This window comes from Colletes gigas, unplaced genomic scaffold, assembly GCF_013123115.1.
Source record: "Colletes gigas isolate AHSC1104 unplaced genomic scaffold, ASM1312311v1 Colletes_gigas_Sc00036, whole genome shotgun sequence".
In the NCBI taxonomy this organism is placed as follows: domain Eukaryota; kingdom Metazoa; phylum Arthropoda; class Insecta; order Hymenoptera; family Colletidae; genus Colletes; species Colletes gigas.
The window spans coordinates 1,343,660-1,363,746 of NW_025106665.1; the positions used below are offsets into that span (position 1 = coordinate 1,343,660).

The following is a 20,087-nucleotide window of genomic DNA, read 5'->3' on the forward strand; positions in this document are numbered from 1 at the left end:
CTAGCGCCCCTGTCGCGTATGCAACCCCACCTTGCATCCTGGAATCCGTGTTGACGTACAAAGGGGCGACGTTCACTTGCATCAGGCTCCCCTTGCCTTGCATCTGGTCCTTCAACAGCTGTTGCTTGAGCTGATGCTGTTGAATCTGCTCCCGCAATTGCGGGGACAGCGTCGATATATGGTTCTGCGACGACTGAACGTACGGTTGTTGATTCTGGTGGCGACTGGTCGGCGACGAGTCTTTGATCTGCGCGGGCGACGCAAAGTGCGGATAGGGGATGCCGTTTTGCTTGCCACGGGGCGACGAGGACAAAGCTGGGCTCGAGGGCGAGTCGAGACCGTGGTCCAAAGTAATCCCGGAGTCCAGGTCGGTTTCCAGCCAAGAATTGTGCGTTCGTTTCTTGGGCTGGTGCACTTGGGGAGCTGCGTGTCAATACAGAAAATAAAATTAAGCCACCCGGGACGAGCGAAAATAAAATAACGGCGATCGTGTACCGGAAGGGGGTTGGGGACGAATCTGTTGCACCAGGCTGTGAGATTTTTCCGTCAACTGTCTGACTTGAACGCTTAGCTCCTTTCGTTGTCTCTGAAGGTCCCCGACCAATTGCTGAACCCTCCTCAACTCCGCTTCCAGAGGGCCAGTGGTGGCCGACGTGTCCCTCGCCATGTTCCCGGCGTACCTTCTCGACGCCTGGAGCTTCTGTCGCAATACCACCAGGTCTTGCTCCAGCCTCGCGTTCTCCGCGACCGTCTCCTCGAGTTTCTGAAAGCCAAAAGCGGAGGAGGATCGTTCGGTGCCCTCGGGCGGCTCGTCGCGAAAGCTAAGAGGTCGACGACGATAGAATAATGCGAGAACAGAACGAAAAAACCGTCAACGAAAGGGAAAGCTCTATTTCTGTGGTTTTGATTCATTTACCTGGAAGAATACCGGCTTTACCTGGAAACAACGAATGCGCAATTTAATCCCTCGTACTTGCGAAACTCTGGATTCGGTTCTAACCAGGGCTATGGTTGAATGGAACAATTATGATTGCAAAAAATCAAATTTTTGAACGATCCACAACCCTGGTTGTAACAATCAGAATTCTCAAAAGTTTCTAAATTGTCAGAGACTCTAAATTCCGTGCACCCCCCTCCGAGGAACACAAATTTCTCGGTAGAAAACTTTTCGATTGTAATTCTTTCGGCCCCGGTATGGAGATTCGTGCAAAACCGATTAAACACAGTTGTCGGGGCAGGAAAAGTTGCCGTTCCTGTTCGCAATTAGGCAACGTCTGTTGTTCCGAGTTCAACAGCGTTGTTTCGCGCCGGTGCTTTCCCCGATCGATTCCCATTTGTTTTAATCGGCTTTTCGCTGCTCGACGGCGAGTCAGGATCGCGCGTTAAAGGTCCCAGGACGCGTTTCGGACTTCCTACCTTGGAGTTGTGCGCCAACAACACCCTCACTCGGCTTAGCTCGCGCTCCAGCATCAGTTGCTGCTTCCGGTACCGCTCCGCTTCCGCCAAGTTGCTTCTGCTGCCCTGCAGTTTGTGTCGTAAGCCACCCAGTGCCTTCTCCAGCAGCTCCTGTTCGATAAATTCACGAGAATTTCTTAGAGGCACGGTCCGGTCGCTTGGGACCAAAGTACACAAATTTTCCACTCGTTTTTGCGCGAAAAATCGCGTGGAATTCGCGCGGAGTCGCCATATCGTTGCTCGTAGCGATTATCGGACTTTCCGCACAATTCGAGGCAAAGTATCGACTCGGTTCTTTCGATTACGTAACGTTACGCAATGGCTCCTCGTTTTTTTTATCGCGTCCGAAGCTATAATAAACTCGAAGGCGCAAGTTTCGTGGAAAAACCGCGGATCGCGTTACTCGCCTTGTCCTGCTGAAGACTGTGAAGCGTTCCGGATTCCTCCTGCAGCAGACGATCCAGCTTGTAGAGCTGCTGCACCTTGGCCTACGACACAGAACCGAGGAAAGAGTTAACCTTGGGCCCAACCGAGCACGAGAGTCGCGTTTCAACCGGAATCGCGCGATTCCGTTGAAACCGACCAGCTCGGTTCGGTGTCATAATCGCGCGCTGAAAAAATATGCCGCCTGCATACCAACACCAGCGTCGCGGTGCACTTTTTAATATAATGTTTCATCGCGATTCAGGTTTGTCGGACGACAACGTGACTCATTTGGGGTCCCCTTTAGGCACTGAGACATTTTTTATACTCTGTTCTAGCTGTTATAGCAATGCAAAGCTAATTAAGCAGTTGCATATTATTTTAATCTCGTCATTGTGACTAGGCGTCTAATCCGCCATTTTGACCAGGAACGGCCGAACTATTTGTTCGAGATTGATTTTCGAAAATCGAAGATTTTTAATCGCGTTTATTTACTATTTTGTCCCAAACGTGCGCACAAACTATATAAAGTAGAAGAATAAAACGTGCACGTATAATCTCAGTAGGTACAAGTTCTTTTTCTTTGTCGTCGCGTGGGAACGCGCGGTTTAACGCACGGCACGCTCCTCACAAAGGATTTAACTGTATCGCTATTTTCCAGACGCTATGTCGCGTTACACGAGTCCCTATTCCTCCCCCGATTTCGACGTAGCATTATGCACAGTTATCCGGGGGACTTCGTGACGCTTAATTCGCACTTATCGCGACGTAACTCGAGCGTGTCCCGCCAGACGTCCTCCGTCTATTACGTAAGCAGAATACATTACGCAAACGGGAAAAATAATTTTTGATATACTTTTAACGAGACCAGTCTTTGTCCAAGCTTTTTTCCCGTTCGTCTCCCGTAACGAACCCTTTCATCTCTCCTGCTATACCCACCGGACCATCAAATTTTCACGCTCGTACCGCGAACTCGTCGCAGGGGAAACCCGTAACGAAAGCAACAAATTATAATATTTATTTTTCCCCGACTCGATCGTTCTTCCTCGTAACGTTAAATTAAATTTCGCGCGACTGGGAGCAATTAAGAATTCTCCAGCGGGGGCACGGTGCAGGCTTTGTACTTTCGGTGAACTCGATTTTCGAATTTAAATCCCCATTCGAGAAATTAACCCTTCAAAATAGATTTTCTCTCGTCAGGATAACCACAGGATGTTTATTACAATTTTACTTTTTAGATTTACTATGTCGATCCATGGACGAATCGTGTGATTTTCGTTTTGGGGGTCGCGAAGGGTGAATATTGAAGCTATAGCGTCGCAACCCAACTCCAGTTAGTTTCAATCTTGACCACCCTTGCCGGAGAAGCTCGACATTGAGTGGACGCAACTCTCCAGCGTGGTGACCTCCCTGGAAAATTCATGGAGGTCCGAAACGTTCTTGAAACGCCCCGGCCATGTGGACACGCGAGATACGAGTTAACGTCACTCTTTCCCATGTCTTCGTGATCCTTCTTTACGGAAGGCATTCCCGGGAAACGTTCCGAGCACGAATAGTCCTTTGTTTCCGAGCAGAACGCGAAAGGAACGTACGATAATACGTATTATATTTCACTGACTTCTCCTCCAATTGATACTCTTCCTTTTTCCTTCGTTCGGGAGGCTATTCTTTGAACGTCACCCTCTCAAATTACGGACTTTGCACGCTGGTACGACAGTCTCACAAACGTACATTTAAAACGTAGAACTTATTCCGTAAATTGGGCACGAAAGGATCGTTTGCCTTTTCGAGCCGTCCATTTCCAAAATCTTAGTGTGCTTCCAAAAATTGCAATATTTTTTTCATAGTTCCAATACATTTTTTTGCAACTTGATTTAATTAATCTTACCCAGATATGGGTGACGCGATTATTTCATTAAGAAGCTAAACGAAGATGTATCTAGACAGTGCTCTCGAGGCTGTACGATCATTTTCCAATCGTCTAAAGGCAAAGTTTCGTACATCGTGGACAATTTGAGGGATTTGTTATGGCGGTGAACGCGTTAACAAAATGGCTACCTGCAACTGTCCGTGATCGGGACTCAGTCGGTCCCAGTCGCGTCGTTCCTCGGCCAGCAAACGTTGCTCCTGCACCTTCTGGTTGAACTCCAGACGATGGTCCCTGGTGTTGTCGTGCGCCAGGTCGTGTCGCGAACCCGACACGCTGTTGGTCCCATTGGCAGTGTTGCGGTTGTACAGGGAGCCAAGCTTCACCATGTTGTCCACCAGGTTCACCAACGGTTTGCCCTTCTCGTACTGGGAACGGTCGAAATCTCCGGCTTATTTCGAAGTTTCTTAATTAACCGCGCGCTCGAAAAACTCCCCGGGACCGTGGTCGAAACTTCGACGGAATAATTAAATCCTGCGAAACGACCAAGTTTCCCCCGGCTGCGGAATTTATTTTAGAACTCGTAGCGCGTTTACCGTTCGCGACGGACTTTTACGATTCCTCCGAGCCGAAAAACCGCCGGAAATTTAATTCGTAGCGCGATCCTTTCGCGGAGCACGCGAAAATTGTCGTTAGGCGATTTCTACCGTTGGCCTTTTCAGGGGGAAAAGTAGCGCGCCGCGTTTGGAAGTCGATCTACGATCCTGTTCCCCGCGATCTCGTCGATCGTTTCCACTGTCGCGTAAAACAGATCGTAGGTGCTTTCACCCGATCGCCAGGGAAACCGCGGGGAACGCTGCGTGAAAGTGACTGTACCTGCTTTTCTAGATCCATCAGGTGCTTCTTCAGTTCCTCCAGTTTCTGAAGATTCTCCAGACGTCGCGGCGTGTCGAGCTCTGCCAATCTAGCCTGCGGGTCACAAAATGGATCGACGCTTTAAAACTTGTACGTGTCCACGATCCGCTCGATCGAGCCCGTGTCTCGATCCGTTGCACGTGATCGCGTGCACTTGCGGTCCGGTTTCGCGCGTTAGATCGTTTAATGAAAATTCAACGGACGCGCGGAACGCGCTCGACGAGAGCCAACGCGCGTTGCACGCGTGCTGCTTTTTCTCCTCGTACCCGACTCTCTCGCCACTTGTCCTTGATGCTCGCTTTTTCCGCGACTCTAAATTATAGCAAACGAACCGTGGCTGAACGCGCGACGAATTCGCTATTGACGCGAAATTTTTGCCAGAACGACTTTAGAAACTGAAAGTTACGTTGTATGGAGTTGGTCCGTACCACAGACGAGGTATACGAGCAGACCTTACATCCAATGTACTTTTTCTCAGTTTTTCTCAGTTTACGGGGTTAAGGAACAACTTCTCAAAAATTTTCAGAATTTCTACATATTCTTCGCTAAAATACGCGTTGTTTGCTTTTTGAAACATTGAAATCCTCCAATCCGTTCGGAAGTTATGAGGTTTTAAAGACTAGGATGAAATTTCAGGGTACCATTTCTGGCCTCACATAAGGAATTTTTTTCTCGAAAGTGCGTAGGATTTCGGGGGTATATGTATTGACAAAAAGTGATGGTAACTAGCTCTTCTACCAAAAAATATTTTTTTTACAACGATTTGAAATTCTTTTTGGACCACCATCCATTAGAAGAGGATGCTAAAGTCACCTTCGAATTTTCAGGTCGGTGTGGTAGCCAGATTGGGCTACGAAAGTCCATATGGTATAAGGTCCATTCGTATACTTCGTTGTGACCGTAAATTGAATTAAATTATTTAATTTTCCATGAACAAAACGAGTCCGGGGTCGATGTTGACCCTGAATCTGTAATGTTTGTAAAAATTAGCACTAAGCACATCAAACTAAGTAGAAGTAGTGAAATCAGGGAACATAGAGTCGAAACAAAATTCGTTGGTCGTTCAAGGACATCGAGGGCCCCATCCCCACCTTTTCTGTCTCTGGACCGAGAGTCCTGTTCGTTTGATCGACGTTAGGGGAACTGACCTTGAGCGATCAATTGATTTTGTTTCGATTATAGGTGCAAACACGATCAGCATTCTCACAGAGTGACACAGAAATTTATTGCGAAAGAAACGAAAGAATGGACGAGAGGATCACCTCCCCCTGTAACTGCAACGTTCAATTACTCGGGTGCACGGACTCCGAAAGCATGCAAATTAATTTACAAATTTAATCCTCGTTTGAGATTGTTGAACGTTATTGGACAATTACGAGATCGCGAAGCGTTTCAAATGCCCTTTAAGCGAGGGGGAGAGGGAGGTTCACCGTCTTTGGAACGCGTCCCTCGAGCAAAGTCGATTACTTTCGTCGACTCCGTCATAAATGTTGGAATAAAACATTAGGTGGCATCAATGGAAAGACGATTCGCTGGAGAATCTGTGAATAATCGCGAATTAACTTTCACTCGACGGGGTCGCGTAATATCGATGACACCGCGTAATCAAATCTATTAGACGGCCGTCTGAAAACTTCGTTTTCCGTTTCGACGCCGGTCCCTTCGAGTTTAGCCGCCATTTTCGTCGTGCAACTTCGATTGGAAAAATAAAACGACACGAATGGATCGCCATCTTTGAACGAAGAAAACTATGAGGGGAGAACCTGCGATGATGGTTTTTATACCGTCGAAAAAATAAGAGAAAAATTGAGAAATGAATGGGGATATATTTCGAAGGGGACAATATGAATTTGAAAGATGTTAAGTAGTCCTAAGAAATCTCCTTAATTAGGGCGTCCCGGGCTATACAGAGTGATCAAAGCCAACTGAACGAGCCCACCGGAAATGGATTAGTTGAAAAGTCCACAGGGGGGGATAAGAAATCCCCTTTTCAGATTTCTTTTTCCCCAGAAACCGACATCGAGGACGGGTGCATCGATTCCCCCGGCAAGTGGCGGAATTTCATTCGCCAAACCTTTGACCTCCCTTCAGGCATCGACTACTCGCATTAAAGGCAGACTAAAGGCGAGAGCCTGGACGTCTAGACGAGGGAATAAAGCGAGACCAGAATTCCTCTTCGCCGAGGAAAGTTACTATTCTAATGACGTTCGCTCGAAACGTGTCCTTCAAACCGGTTCTTCGCAACGAACTACGGTATTTCTCCGACGTCCATCGGGATCATTTATCAACGTCCTCGTAAAAAACATCCGGCTCCGTTAACCCATGGAGTTTCGTACAAAAATTTTACGATCCTCGTACTATTCCGAATCATCGTGCTCTGTTCAGCGAGCAACGTCGTCGAGTGCTAATTTGTTTATATCAGCGTAAAAGACTTGGAATTTTACAAAAATAAATACTTTCAGCGGGGAACGAATTACATTTAACGATACGATATCTTATAGCCATTTTATAGTTATTAGTTTTTCTATTTTTCTGCTCGACTCCGTATCTCCGGGTTTTATTGATCGTTCAGAACTCCTAGAGGTCTCATTTTTCTTGTTACGTAATACAGTTTAAGGACTGTCCGATATATTACACAAAGATATTTTTACACGATTTTTCCTAGTTTTGGTCGAACTTGGAAACGCTGTGTCACATGTATGGCGAATAGTTTTGCAAGATTTGTTGAAGAGTTTCGGGAGATACGGGCAGAAAAACTGAAAAACCGTGCCTAAGTATCGCTTTTGTTAAGATTAGGGTTAGAATCTCTGCTTTCAAGGCGAATATGATCTCCAAAATGGTTGGTTCGTAGTAGAAAAGGTTACCAAAGGCTCTAATATCGTATTGTACGGTTTGTCTGGTAGTTGAAGTTTCACTTGAAAGCGACGTTGCTCGAGAACGTAGCCCGATGCTTGTCACGCCTACGAGTGATCGATCACCGGGAGACAACGACACCAGCGATGTTCGCGCAGGGTCCAGCGTCCCCGATGGCGCCTAAATCCTTTTTTTTTTTTAAAACGTCGTCGGACCTGTGCCTCGATTTCCATGTGACAGGTCTCCATAGCTTTGTAGATGGTGGCGTTTTGCCGGCGTAGCTGGATCAACAGGAGCACCAGCTCCTCGTGGGTCCTGCCGAGGAGTTCTCCAGCGGAGACGCGTACCAATCCGTGGGCGCCTGGCGGCGTCAGCTTGTACCCGGCTTCCGGTCGCTGGGAACCGACGACGACGTTACTCTGTCGAGGCATGCAATGGTTTCGTTAGCGTTTCCGGTCGTGTACGCGGGCGCAGGACGTCTGAAAGTGCTCGACGCGACTCGTGGTCGGCCATTCACGTCGCGATCGACGAATTATTATTTCGTTTGGCGAACAATTCGGTGTGTGAACTCCGCAACTCCTATCCGGAAGCAGCTTTACTTGGGGGAGGGTCGATCGGTACTCTGAAAACGCTACGTTTCGGCTAGGGTATGCACGTAAAATCATGCTACTATCGAACGATCAATGGTCGTTGATTAATGAATGAGTAATCGTAGCAGATGTTAACGTGACTATCGTTTTGAACGTTTTTAGTTTCTACGAAAGTGAACGGAAAGGTAAACAAAAGGTTGAAACGCGAACGAAAATCGATTTTGCGATCCGTGATGTCGACTCTTAACACCGAATTATTTCACCACGTTCGTACCGCAAATTATACGTCGATGCATGAGGCCAGAGCCGTCGAAATACTCGGGAAAATATGTTTGCAGATATTTCTAAATTACATACTGTCCGTTGGTATTATCTCTTCGTTTCTATCGTGTCTCGGATACCGAGTATTTCGTCAGCCCCGAGATAAGGTCGTAAACAGTGACTGGCATGGAGAAGATGAAACGAACGGAGGAAAAGTACGGGTAAATGAAGAGTTTGGGTTACGAGTTGGATGTTGTTTCGTCGATCGTGTATGCTGGATGCGTATGAAAATCAATATCTTGTAAACATTACTCGATATGCAAAGTAAATGCTGCGCAAATATTAATGAAACAAAGAATAACAGCAGCGTACCTACGCCGCGACGCGACGAAACGATTCGACGCGTGTTTGTTCGCTCGAGTATGCAGAGAACATATATGTATATACGTGGATAAAAAAAAAAGAAATCTACATACGTATCCTCTACGAAGGTACGGGGGGGTAAAAAAGCTGCCTTCTAAAACGTGACAGTCGTATGCATGAATATGCGCTACATGAATATTTACGAACTACGGGATACAATGCTGATATGCGACCAAAAGTTCCGAGGGACCCCGTAGTTCATACTTTTTCTCTTCGAGCCGCCATTATAAAGTGTAGCGTTTAATTCAGCGATTCTCAATGGGGGGGATCATATATTGCCCCCTCTCGTGGGCCACGCTTGGAAGATTCTTGGGGGTCAGAGACGGGCAAAAGTTTTATCCAGATAAAAGATAAACTGTTTCTATTATGGCATTAAGTATTAACTATCTGATGATCGAATACAATTTTCACCAGCTCCGGAATTCATGATGTAGAACCGTGGGAAGACATTAACGCTGTATGTATACAAATAAAAATATACCATTTCGAGTGAACGTTAAGATTCTAATCCTAATTGTTAGGATGTTGAATACAATTGCGAGAAGCGAACCCCATCTGACACAAGAAAGTGAAAATCGGTATAATGTACTAACGATCGGCTGGGAAATGACCTATAATAATAATCTTTTCCTAACGACCTTAGAAATCGAAACTCCTGTCGATCTCTTTTAACATATTCGCTGACTGGTCGAGATTTAAGCTCTGATCGAAATTCTAATACCGTTTTTTTAATTTTCCCAACGACCAGTTTCTCGTTTCGTGACGAGATTTAGCGAATCGTCCCGAAAGTTCGTCTTATCGTTTCTGATCCTTCCTGTGCGTGAAAGGTCTCGTGCAAGAAAATTCCATGCTATTATTTCATGCAACATTTATCAAAGCAAGTTTCCCTCTTGACATCCCTGACGCAAGAGGTCTTGCAAAACCATGCGACAACATTGGTCCCCGGCACAGAGGTTTTCACATACGAGCACTCGTGTATACGCTGTACTTGACATTAATAAGCATTCACCCATAATGATATGACTTTGGAGTGACCTAGAAGTCCCGAATTAAAAATGAAAGGTCACCGACGTTTCGTAATAATACGTGTAATGGAGACGCAACATGGCGACCGTGGTTCGCGGATCTCGCGCCATCGGACTTTCTCCCGCGGAGGAAAGTTCGAGGAAAACATTTATCGCGACGAGACGAAACACAGGATGCCAAGAATACTAAATATCGTCGATTTTAATCAACTCTCGTCCCAGATAATTATAATTCGACTTCGATAAGCGATCGAATCCGTATAGTTGAATGGAGAAATCTAATGAAAAGGCACCGTGTCAAATTTCGTAAATTTTACAAGAACAAACGAGCACTTCTTCGAAGACCCCAGATAGATTTCTATATAACGTCCCCGTAAAATTGCCACGAGTAATTTTGTAGAATTCTCACATTTTGCAACGGAGGGTGAACGGTGGCACGAAATTCGAGGAAAAGTCGAGCGCGGATTCCGCAGCATCCCCCGATCGATCCGTAAAGAAAACACCCAGGACACTGGCGTCTCGACGAACCACGGAACAAGCAATCCTCGTACCTGTTTCACGACGTTCCTGGCGCAGGTTCCATCAACCGGCGAGTGGATCCCAATCTACCGAACGAGGATCGAAGATCGTCAGCCTTTGGGACGAGAGATCGTGGATGAGAGGCTCATATCGATACGCGTATCCTGATCGACGGAGCTAGCACAATGGAGAGCACTGTAAGGCGTCACGAAGGTGGAAGACTTTGGAAGACTGGCGTGATGCCCGGCCTGATCGGCTCGCCTGTTCAACCGACTCCTACAGTATACCCGGCATGCACCGTGGTTCCTTGCTCGGCTTGTCGAGCCATCGTTTTGTATGTTTTGCCTGAGATCTGGCTGGCTTCGCCTCGACCGCACGAGCCTCTATGTTCCTTGCTTAAAGCGGCCTTTGTAACTGAGATCCGATTATAATGTTCCGCTCCTTTCGTCGCGGTTCAACAATTTCCAACAGTTTCCAAATCTAGGCCATCGCAGAAACGAAAAATATGAAAAGAGTTCACGTTATCGATAATTATCTGTGGCACGACAGGAGGGTGAACAGAGTGCAGAAAAATTAGGGGTCTAAGAATCTTGAGAGTCTCTTTGGCTGGAGGGGTTAGATCGATGGTCGTAGCAAGAGTGGAGTAAAATTATTACGTGCCCACTCTCGTTTCACTTATCCCCGGGGTTAATTGTGTCTAGTTTTACCCGGGTCTCCTTTGCTCGCTTTTCATCTTACACGACGTCGTTTCACATTTTTCCAAGAAGTCTTAACTCTCGCCAACGACGTCTCCTTAAGCCCCGTCCGTGTTTCTGTATGTACACCGGGAGTCGCTTCGAGGCGACCGAGATTTTCGATTCTTTTCGAACTGTAAAGCTCCTCGACTTTCAAACCTTTGAGACTATCTAGATTAAGACTTTCGAGAGTTTCAAGAGCTTTAAGGTTTCCCCAGGACTCTGGAGGCTTTTAACGGTTCGAAGAATCGTCTCCTCGAGCGTCTATGCGAGACGAACCCATTTCTCGTAACGAGTAATTTTATCTTCACGCTTGATCTTTATATAACAATGTTGTTTATGGCATTCGATTACGTTAAACGTCTCTGTTCTCGGATTTATCAACGCTTTGTATGAATTTTCAAATTTTCTTTGATGAAAATCTCGAGAAGGCTGCATCGAGCCTGGAAGTCTCGAGTTGGATTCAAGCGTTGCTCGCTAGGCATCCGGAACAAAGAAACTCCACGAGTACGTAACCAAAGGGTTATAAAAGCTTGTCCCAACATACTTTTCAAGGCAGCATTCCATTGTGTAGGAGGCTTAAGGTCCGTCTGCAGTTCCCTGGCACGGTGCCCTTGCTGACCATTGCTGACCGTATGCAGGATCGAACCTGGCCCTCGGTTTTCTTAATCCTCTTCCCCTCTCAACCCTCTTGGCCAGTTCTCTCGTCGTTCTGCCCTCTCCCTCCCAACCTTCTTCTTCTTCCTCTTCTTCTTTCGTCGTGATCCTCCTTTTGGACCGTTCTCCGCACACGTTGTAGGTAACGGCAGCGGGAGGACGACACTTGTGTCGTTACTTTCTCGCCGAACCACGTCCCCAGATAAAGAAGACCCCAGCTAGGTTTCCAGCCCGGTTCGACTCGAATAGCTATCATTGACTAATTCTCCAGGACCTTAGGACGCGATCACGGGACTCCAACAAATTTTGGAGCGTCCATGTTCGATCGGGATCGCATCAAACGGGGGTTATTTCCGTTTAGAATTTCGAGAAAATCGATTTCCATGTTTTTCAACCGTGCGAAAACGAATTGTGCTTTGCTCATCGGTAGCTCCAGGTCGTTTGGTGGTGGCAATACATTACAATTTTAAAGACGAGACCTCTATTTGCTATTCGTTTACTACCCCCGAGAAACGTCAAAATAGCAGCCAACGAAATCGAGCAAAGTATCGTTTATTCGAGCAGTTCCATTACGTTTATATCCTCGCGGACTTTCCCCGATTGGAGTTCCTTTCAGTCGTTCGATTTCAACGTAAACGATCCACCTGGGCCGTCGCGATTTGAGCTTCATCGATAATCCGCGCTATACGATCGAAAGGTAATTTCGAAGGTAATTTCAGTGATTATACTCTGCGAGATCCTGGCTGAAACTCCGGGTATCCGTTCGCCTAGGATCCCCCGGTCCTTTGAAATCCTCTAATAATAATAATTGTGTATATTCGACGGCAAGGTAACGGGAACTCGTTGCAGGAACGAGAACCGTGTACTCCGTCGCTTGCTCGAGTTCGACGTAACGCGCTTGCAAAGCGTCGTTCTATATTTGCGGAAAGCGAACCTTCAGAATTGTGCAAACTTCTCCCGCAGGAGAGAAGCTCGTTCCCGTTTGTCGAGACTTCGAAATAACCTTTTGTACATTCGTAGAAAGAACCGTAGACCGGCCATTCTGCCGGAAAGTTTACACCTTAGAATTTTAAAAGTTTCGTTCCGCATTTACGTAACATCCTTTCTTCCTCTCCCCGCCGCCGCTTTGACGCAGGGCTCCTTTTTTTTCTCGCCGTTTCTCTCCGCTTTTTAGCTGCTCGCGCGACGTTAATCTCACGGACAAAGCAGAACGAGTTAACTCAACTTTCGCGGCAAATATAATTGCGCCACAATTACGTTCGAGTTCCGAACGCTTGCCTACGCGTTGGAGGAAAAATTATTCCCCGACGTAATATATTTAAACGATAATCAACACTGCATCGGACGATCCGTGCTTCTTCAAAACGTAAGATGCGGTCGTAAATTTTTCTAAACCCGAGCTGCGAGCGAAGTTGAATCGGTTAAGTGGCTTCTAGTTTAGATGCGACTCGCGTCAAGCTCGATTCCATCGCGGCAGCTAAACAGTTGCATCGCGTTAGCCGAATCGGTGAAAATTCTAACGCGCGACACGCGAGCCGGGGAAACTCGCGATCGTCTCGGAACGAAATTACGCCCGGCGGCGGCTGCAGCCAGACAAACAGTATTAAATGGAACCGACGAAATTTCTAACTCCGCCCCGGCTGTTAGCGCATACGCGCAGAAAGACACGTGTGCTGCATCCCTCTTATGCTAATGAATTTCAGCGACAACCAGTCTCGCCGCCCTCTACCACCCCCGGCGCTAATGAAAATACCCGGATACGCCGCTTCAAACGGACGGGATTGAATCGAATGTCCGCTACTCGAGGTCCGCCATCGGTTGAAAGCATCGGACCAATACCTGGGTTTCCCCCGTGAAACGAGAAACGCTACTCGTGACTTTGAATAGCTTTCAGAGGTTTCGTCGGCCGTGCCTCTTGTTCCCTGCCATAATGGACAAAGTCCTCCGATCCTCCAGTTACGCGGATTCATTAGACGCGCGCTCGCGCCTACGATCACCCTATTATTTATACGGTTGCTTCGGAGATCGATCGAGCACTTCGTTGCGCTCTTCATCCTTATTTTTTCGTTACCATTGTTCGAAACGTTTTTGCTTTGGAAACGATTCAATCGCGGAAGTTAGCACGAGTAATTCTCCCCCGAATCAGCTAATACTTTTTTCCTCGAGATCTCTCGTCCCCCTCCGTGCTTTCGACTACCGCCATGCTGTACATATTGCATTGTAAAAGTCTGCGACGCGATCGATCGCGACCTGTTGATCGCTAGAACGCGACTCCGGCCTCCCACCGAGCTCCGACGACTCGCTATTCCACTTTTCTCAAAGTCACGGTACCGAGAAGTCGGGAAATTTGCAACTTATCGAGTTTCTTTCGCGGCCGGGATGCTGTTGCGAAACACTGGGAGCGATCGAACGCAGAAAAGGCGAACGACGCGAAACGGGACAGCGAAACGAGCGAACTCGTACTCGCTCGACGACGTTTACCGTCTTGGGCTGGACCCAGGCATTCCGTTTCGCGCAATTATAGCAGAACTCGAGGCACAGCAGCCAAAGAATTTTATTACACGGAATTTGCAAAAACAACGTCTATACTCACGCAACAATTTATCTTCCACTTTTGTAACTTCTATCTTCGTTAATTGATTCTTCGGATAAAATTGCTTCGTATTGGCTACGCGAAAACAATTTAATTCGCGATCCTGGCTATATCTTGGCCCCCTCTGCGATAATTTCGTTCGCCCCGAGGGTCACGCGACGTTTTAATTAATTGGACTAATGGAATTTACATGCTAGGACGATAATGCGGACTACTGCACACACACACACACACACACACATGAGCACGCTTGTCGAACAGAACTCGAACAAAACTGTAAGTACGTGTGAACGTGCTTGGTCGTCGCGTGACACTAAAATTGTGTACGTGTACCGTGTGATAAATAAAGAAACACAGAGTGGGATTAGGTATAGGGATATCGTATGAGAGGGAGGAGGGATCGTGTGAGAAAAAAAAGCGGCTAAATCAGCTGAAGCCGAGTGGTTACGTTAGGTTCCTTTCTCTTTTCCATGCTTCGCCATGCCAATCAACTCGAAGTCGTTTTCTCGTTGCGCCAAGTTGTCTTTCACTCACCCTCTTCTGCAGCAACTCGTTGCACTCCCATGCACGGTGATTTTGCCTCGCGGCCGCCATGCCCCCGCCGCGGTCCACCTCTCTGCCGATCGGGCTGACCATTTTCCTCTCGACTGGAAAAACGAACGCTCTCTGTACTCGATTACCGTGAAATTTCCCGCTGAAAGGCGCCCAGGCGACCCTTTAGCGCGACGAAATTGACTTTCAATTTCAAGGTGAATTTTAAAGCGTCGCGTTTTTGGAAAATTGCCCAGCAACTTCTTCTTTTTTTCGCGCTACGAATTCAAACCGAATCCGCCATCTTGGTTCGGTGCGCGCAACCCTGGCGGTCGTACGATGTATTAGTTTCTGTAAATTCGATTGGCGGGTGGGTTTTTCGAACACAGGGTTGATAGATTTAATTAATAACATTGCAATTGCTACCCCCTCACGATTTGTAGTAATGAATATGCGAATGTAGCGCCGGTTGCACAGTTTTTAAATTTTGTCTCTGAAAGGGAAGTGAAAATGTCTGCACGATATCGATAGTGCGAGGTCGGGTCGACTTTCCCTTTAATCGCCACCGAGAATGGAGCAAGTTCTATACTCCCGCGGATAGAAATGCAGAAAGGCAGCACTTAATAACCCCCTGCGCTGCCCGGGACAAGAATGGAGCAAATATTGGCTCGATATCGCTTAACCGTCGCTCGAATTCGAGCGTCTGGCTACTATCGTTAATGTTTGTTCAATAACGAATACCCCAGACGCTACCGCGATATTAAACTAAGTATGAACTGTACAATATTTGCATAGAATGATCCGAGATTGTGCCAACAATCCCCATCCCTTATCCTCGTTCAAATATAGATTTTCTCTCGTTTCTTGACGCTAGATTTCTATACACATACCGATAGATAAATTGTGGAAAGGCAATACTTCAGCACGGAAGAAGGGGCGATTAGTTTTCGAGCGAATGTACGCACGATCGAATATGTTCGAAAGGGGCTCGAAGAAGCGTCGAACGAAGTTAGGTTCGTTGGCGTGGCGAATACACGCGGGATTTCTATTATTCCTCGATGCCGCTTTATGCTCCGACGCGGGCCATTCCTGCTTCCCCGTGGATATTTGAATAATTAACCCCGACGGTACGGCAAACTTCCATGCCCGAAACCGGGTCCTTTTCAGCCCAGCTCGCCGGGATTCAAATTTCATCCGTGCACTCCGTCGCCCGATCTCTGATATTAATTCTTCGGGATCCGTGATTCATTCATGGAATTAACCATTTCTACCGCCCTGGGGTCCCCGATTGGTTTCGTTTCGCGTCGAGTTTCGACGAATGCGATTGCACCGCTGCCTCGAATAGAATTTATCGCCGGGCAACGCTTTAGAACACGATTACACGCAGAAACTATTCCCATTTCGATCATTTTTCTACGTTTAATTTGCTTCAGTTTATGCGGAAATTGGAAATGGGACGCAACAATGTCTGCTCGCAGGGAAAAACGGCTGAGCGATTACGCTGGGAAACTTCGAGTGTAAGTACAGGGTAGTCCGACCTAAATTCTAACCCATACGGCGTCGTAAAATTCTTCTCTGGAGAGTAAGTTGTGGGAGGCGTTGCTCGTAAATCTATATGCTACCTCGGTGTTGCTTTTGCTGCGCGAACGCGTACGTAAAAAACTAATGGAAATTAAATTTGAAAACTTCTTCGTTCGGAGCTAATAATCTGCGCGTGAACGAAGCCATTTCTCGATCGGTTCGATGATAGGATTCGAGGCTGGTGAAACCAACCCTTGAGAGATGTTTAAATAAAATCTGTATCTTGTAGCTGGTAATTTCATCCCTTAAAATCGTATCACGTCGACGAGAAATGGTTTCGTAACGCGGGTGCAAGGCATACTTGGACTGTGAATTCGAATGTCGTTGTCGCTGGGGCTGGACACTCGATGGTCGTTCAAAGAAACAACCCTTAAGGCTGCTGCAGGACTGATCAGTCGTTGAGTGGAATGGCCGCTCGGAGACGTCAGCCTCGGGTCTTTTCCTTCGTTGTTGTTCAGCCTGCAATTTTAATACCGAATCAACGATTCGACGAGAGTTACACAGATAGGTTTTAGAATTTAATCGAACGAACGTTCTAAATTTCATACCCCATCGAATATCGCCTTCGAAGATTCAAGGTAAACAGTGAAATAGTAGAAGGATCTCGATAAAAATAATTCTTCTATCTTCGATTAAAAGAGAGGTCCAATAATATTCCACCGGAAATGCAACTCTAATTAGAGTCTTGGTAAAATTTTCTCGGACCTCTAATTTTGCACGAGAGTGCAATTTCGGAGTTCACGACGGTGTTGTAATTAACGTTGAAAAATCGTGTCTGCCCGCGACAGAGGGCTGAAAATACTCTCGCTGGGATGGGGGGGATATAATTTTTGTTTAATTAACGCTTTCCTCGGACGGACGAATCGAACGGTGCTCGACGGAGAGCCGCTGGCGTCGTTCAAAGGTTCACGCTAGCGAAACACCCGGGAAAAATGTGTCACCCAGGGGATTGCGACGTCGACGCTGGAGCTTGTCGATCCTTAAACGGTTTTCGCGCCGTGTTCGTGGGAATTTTTTAAAAAACTCTACGACCTCTCGCCAAACAATGTCGGCAATTTATTCGCGATCTCGGTTACGTCAAAATTGGATTTCTAAGCGATACACCATGTGGTCCAAATTCGTTTCCTGTGTCAACCGTTCAGATATGACGCAAAATATCAGTCCCAAATCTTTCTAGACGAGCGTAATATCGTTTGCATATCCACGACCATTATAAGGTGCACACAAGGGATTGAGATCGAGGGTTTAAAGATGGCTGACGATGTTGGTACTCACATGGCTGAGCCAGTCTCGATGTCGCCGCTGCTGGCAGCTCGCAGTATCTGCGAATTGACGTTCACGTCGTTCTCCGACTGTCTGATCGACTGAGGGGTGGACTGGTGAAGCGGCAAGGGTTGTCTGTGCATGGCGTTGGCCCTCGGCAGCGGTAGGGTGGACACCGCCGTGGCCGGTGGTTGCGTTTGTGTTCTTTGAGCCAGCTGCGACGTGCTGACAGCCCTCGGCGGCAACGGGTCCCTTCCTATCACCGACCCAGACCCGGAAGCTGCGAACAAAATAGTTTTCCCAGCGATAAAAACTCTCCGCCTCCTTCGCTTAAATATTTAGCTCGAGTATGCGCCGAGGATTTCACTCGTTCAAAGGTTTAGGGTCATCGGTGATACGCCGTAAGAGACACTCTCGCGCGACACTTTTCATTTCCGAGGGGCGGAGGAGACTATCGGGCACAACCATCGCTCCCGGTGCAAAATCGTCGAGATAATGCCATTTACAGGATAAATAAGGGAATAATTTTACGCTGAATAATGAGAGTCAAAGTATAGAATCGAAAACGCTTTATTTCTGTTACAAACTGAGTATTACAATTTCTAGTAAGTGGTACAGTTTTGTTTTTTGAAATCTTCTCCTTAATTCTCGTGCTATTTCGAGCACCGGAATCTGGCTGACACAATTCCTGTTGCGATTCGTTGACCCACGCGTCAGCAGGGTCCCTCGAGGATCTATAGAACCATCGGAGATAATCGCGTTGCGTGGTCCCCAATTAAGCGTAACAATCGGAGGCCGTTGCGTTCGTCTAAACGCGGATTATCGTCGGTTTCTCTCGGCGGGAGGCAAGATCGTCGAAAACAGGGGTCATCGGCCCCTTCAATTATCAGGGTTGCGGTAATTGGTGCATCGAAACCAGCAACAGGAAATTCCGCAACGCGCGGAAACCCTGCAAAACGCTTCCCTCTCTCGATCCACTGCTCGTTGTACGATTCGTTATTGTTCCCCGGGGATTCGATTTCGATTCCAAGCAGAATTTCGCGATCGAATTCCGAATTCAGCAAACTTTTTACGATCTTACGCATTCGTCTGTGCGATTCATTTAAATTATATTCACGGTGAAATTCGGCGTTTGTTGGAATCATCGTCGAACACGCGAAGAGGGCACGTTGAAATACCAAGATGGCGTCGATAGACACACGCGAGCTGGTGAACTTTGAGAGAAGAATATTTCCTCTGCGTCCGCGCGGATGAACATTCTCGTAGTATAAATAAAGGTGCGATCGGTGCAAAGTGCGAGCAGGAAATTCTTGCAGTGAAAGTCCCGTGATTGCATCGTTTTTTCCGAGAAATAAAGATTGGCCGTCGCGGATGCAACCGTGCCATTTCGATCCAAGACATCATTGTGTCGCAGTTTCGTACTCGCGAATAAAGGAAAAAAAGGAGATAAGAGTTAGGATCAGATTGCAATTCATCTCTTTATTTATGTATTTATGCCGTGGCTCGTAACAGGTCTGTGTTACGTTTTCCTTTGGAACGCAGTAACAATTAAATATTTGAACTGCTCGCGATTATAGAATGAAATCGAATAGATAAGACAATAGTTCGAATTCTATACAGTGTTTCAATGGCTCGGATAACAGTAAAGGATACACAATATTTAACAATAAAAAATAAGATTAATCTAGAGTGGCCCAACGCGCCAGTAACCTTAATTAATGTTAATCAGATTCAACATACGTGAGAACATCTACGTGAACTCGAACGAGAAAATATTTTTGTCCTTGCACGACCAACGAGATACCCGTGAGAGATACACACGGTAACTATAATTGAAATGCAAGGAATATTAGTCGGAGTAGTTGTTCGATCGCGTGTTGGCCACATTCCGCGAAAGTCCGTCGGAATATTCGATACTTTGTATAATTTCGCATAGTTTCGACATTCTCGACCAGAGGATATCCGTGGAATTGCATTATCGTTGCATTCAGCAATTGATTAAACAAGAAAAGGAGGGTCAGTGGATACTTTACGCGAAATAATTGATCTAAGATAGACTCAACGTTCGCGCCAATCGCCCAAACATGGCGGATCGTGAGGGTCTGGAGGTTAGGAGCCGGTTGGAGCATTTATTTCTCAATTTCGATGGGAAAGAGAATCCAGTTGGCACGGGAATTCCCCCCGGGGCCGTGACTTCCTGGCTGTCGTAGCCGCCGGAAGGTATATCACGGCCGAGGAAATCCTCGAGCGTCGCCGAAATTCCAAGATGTCGCGCGACACCGACGGAGGAAGATGGAGGACGAGGCGGAAAAGGAGGCGCGCGAGACTGGAAACAGTCGGGGTACAGTAATTGAATCTCACGATGGCGGGCTGTTAGCGGCGCGACGACCGGCCATA

General features: G+C 47.0%; 1 protein-coding gene across 1 annotated transcript in view; it reads right to left on the reverse strand.

Moving 5' to 3' along the window:
- LOC122402469 overlaps positions 1-20,087 on the reverse strand; it is a 170,191-nt gene that overhangs the window by 6,160 nt on the left and 143,944 nt on the right. Inside the window, exons 12-22 of the mRNA XM_043405282.1 lie at positions 17,703-17,970; positions 16,729-16,886; positions 14,850-14,962; positions 7,729-7,932; positions 4,622-4,714; positions 3,937-4,173; positions 1,863-1,943; positions 1,417-1,566; positions 917-937; positions 496-763; positions 31-423 (exon numbers count right to left, since the gene is read on the reverse strand). Coding sequence (XP_043261217.1) covers positions 31-423; positions 496-763; positions 917-937; positions 1,417-1,566; positions 1,863-1,943; positions 3,937-4,173; positions 4,622-4,714; positions 7,729-7,932; positions 14,850-14,962; positions 16,729-16,886; positions 17,703-17,970 — 1,986 coding nt within the window. The remainder of the gene's footprint in view (positions 1-30; positions 424-495; positions 764-916; positions 938-1,416; positions 1,567-1,862; positions 1,944-3,936; positions 4,174-4,621; positions 4,715-7,728; positions 7,933-14,849; positions 14,963-16,728; positions 16,887-17,702; positions 17,971-20,087) is intronic.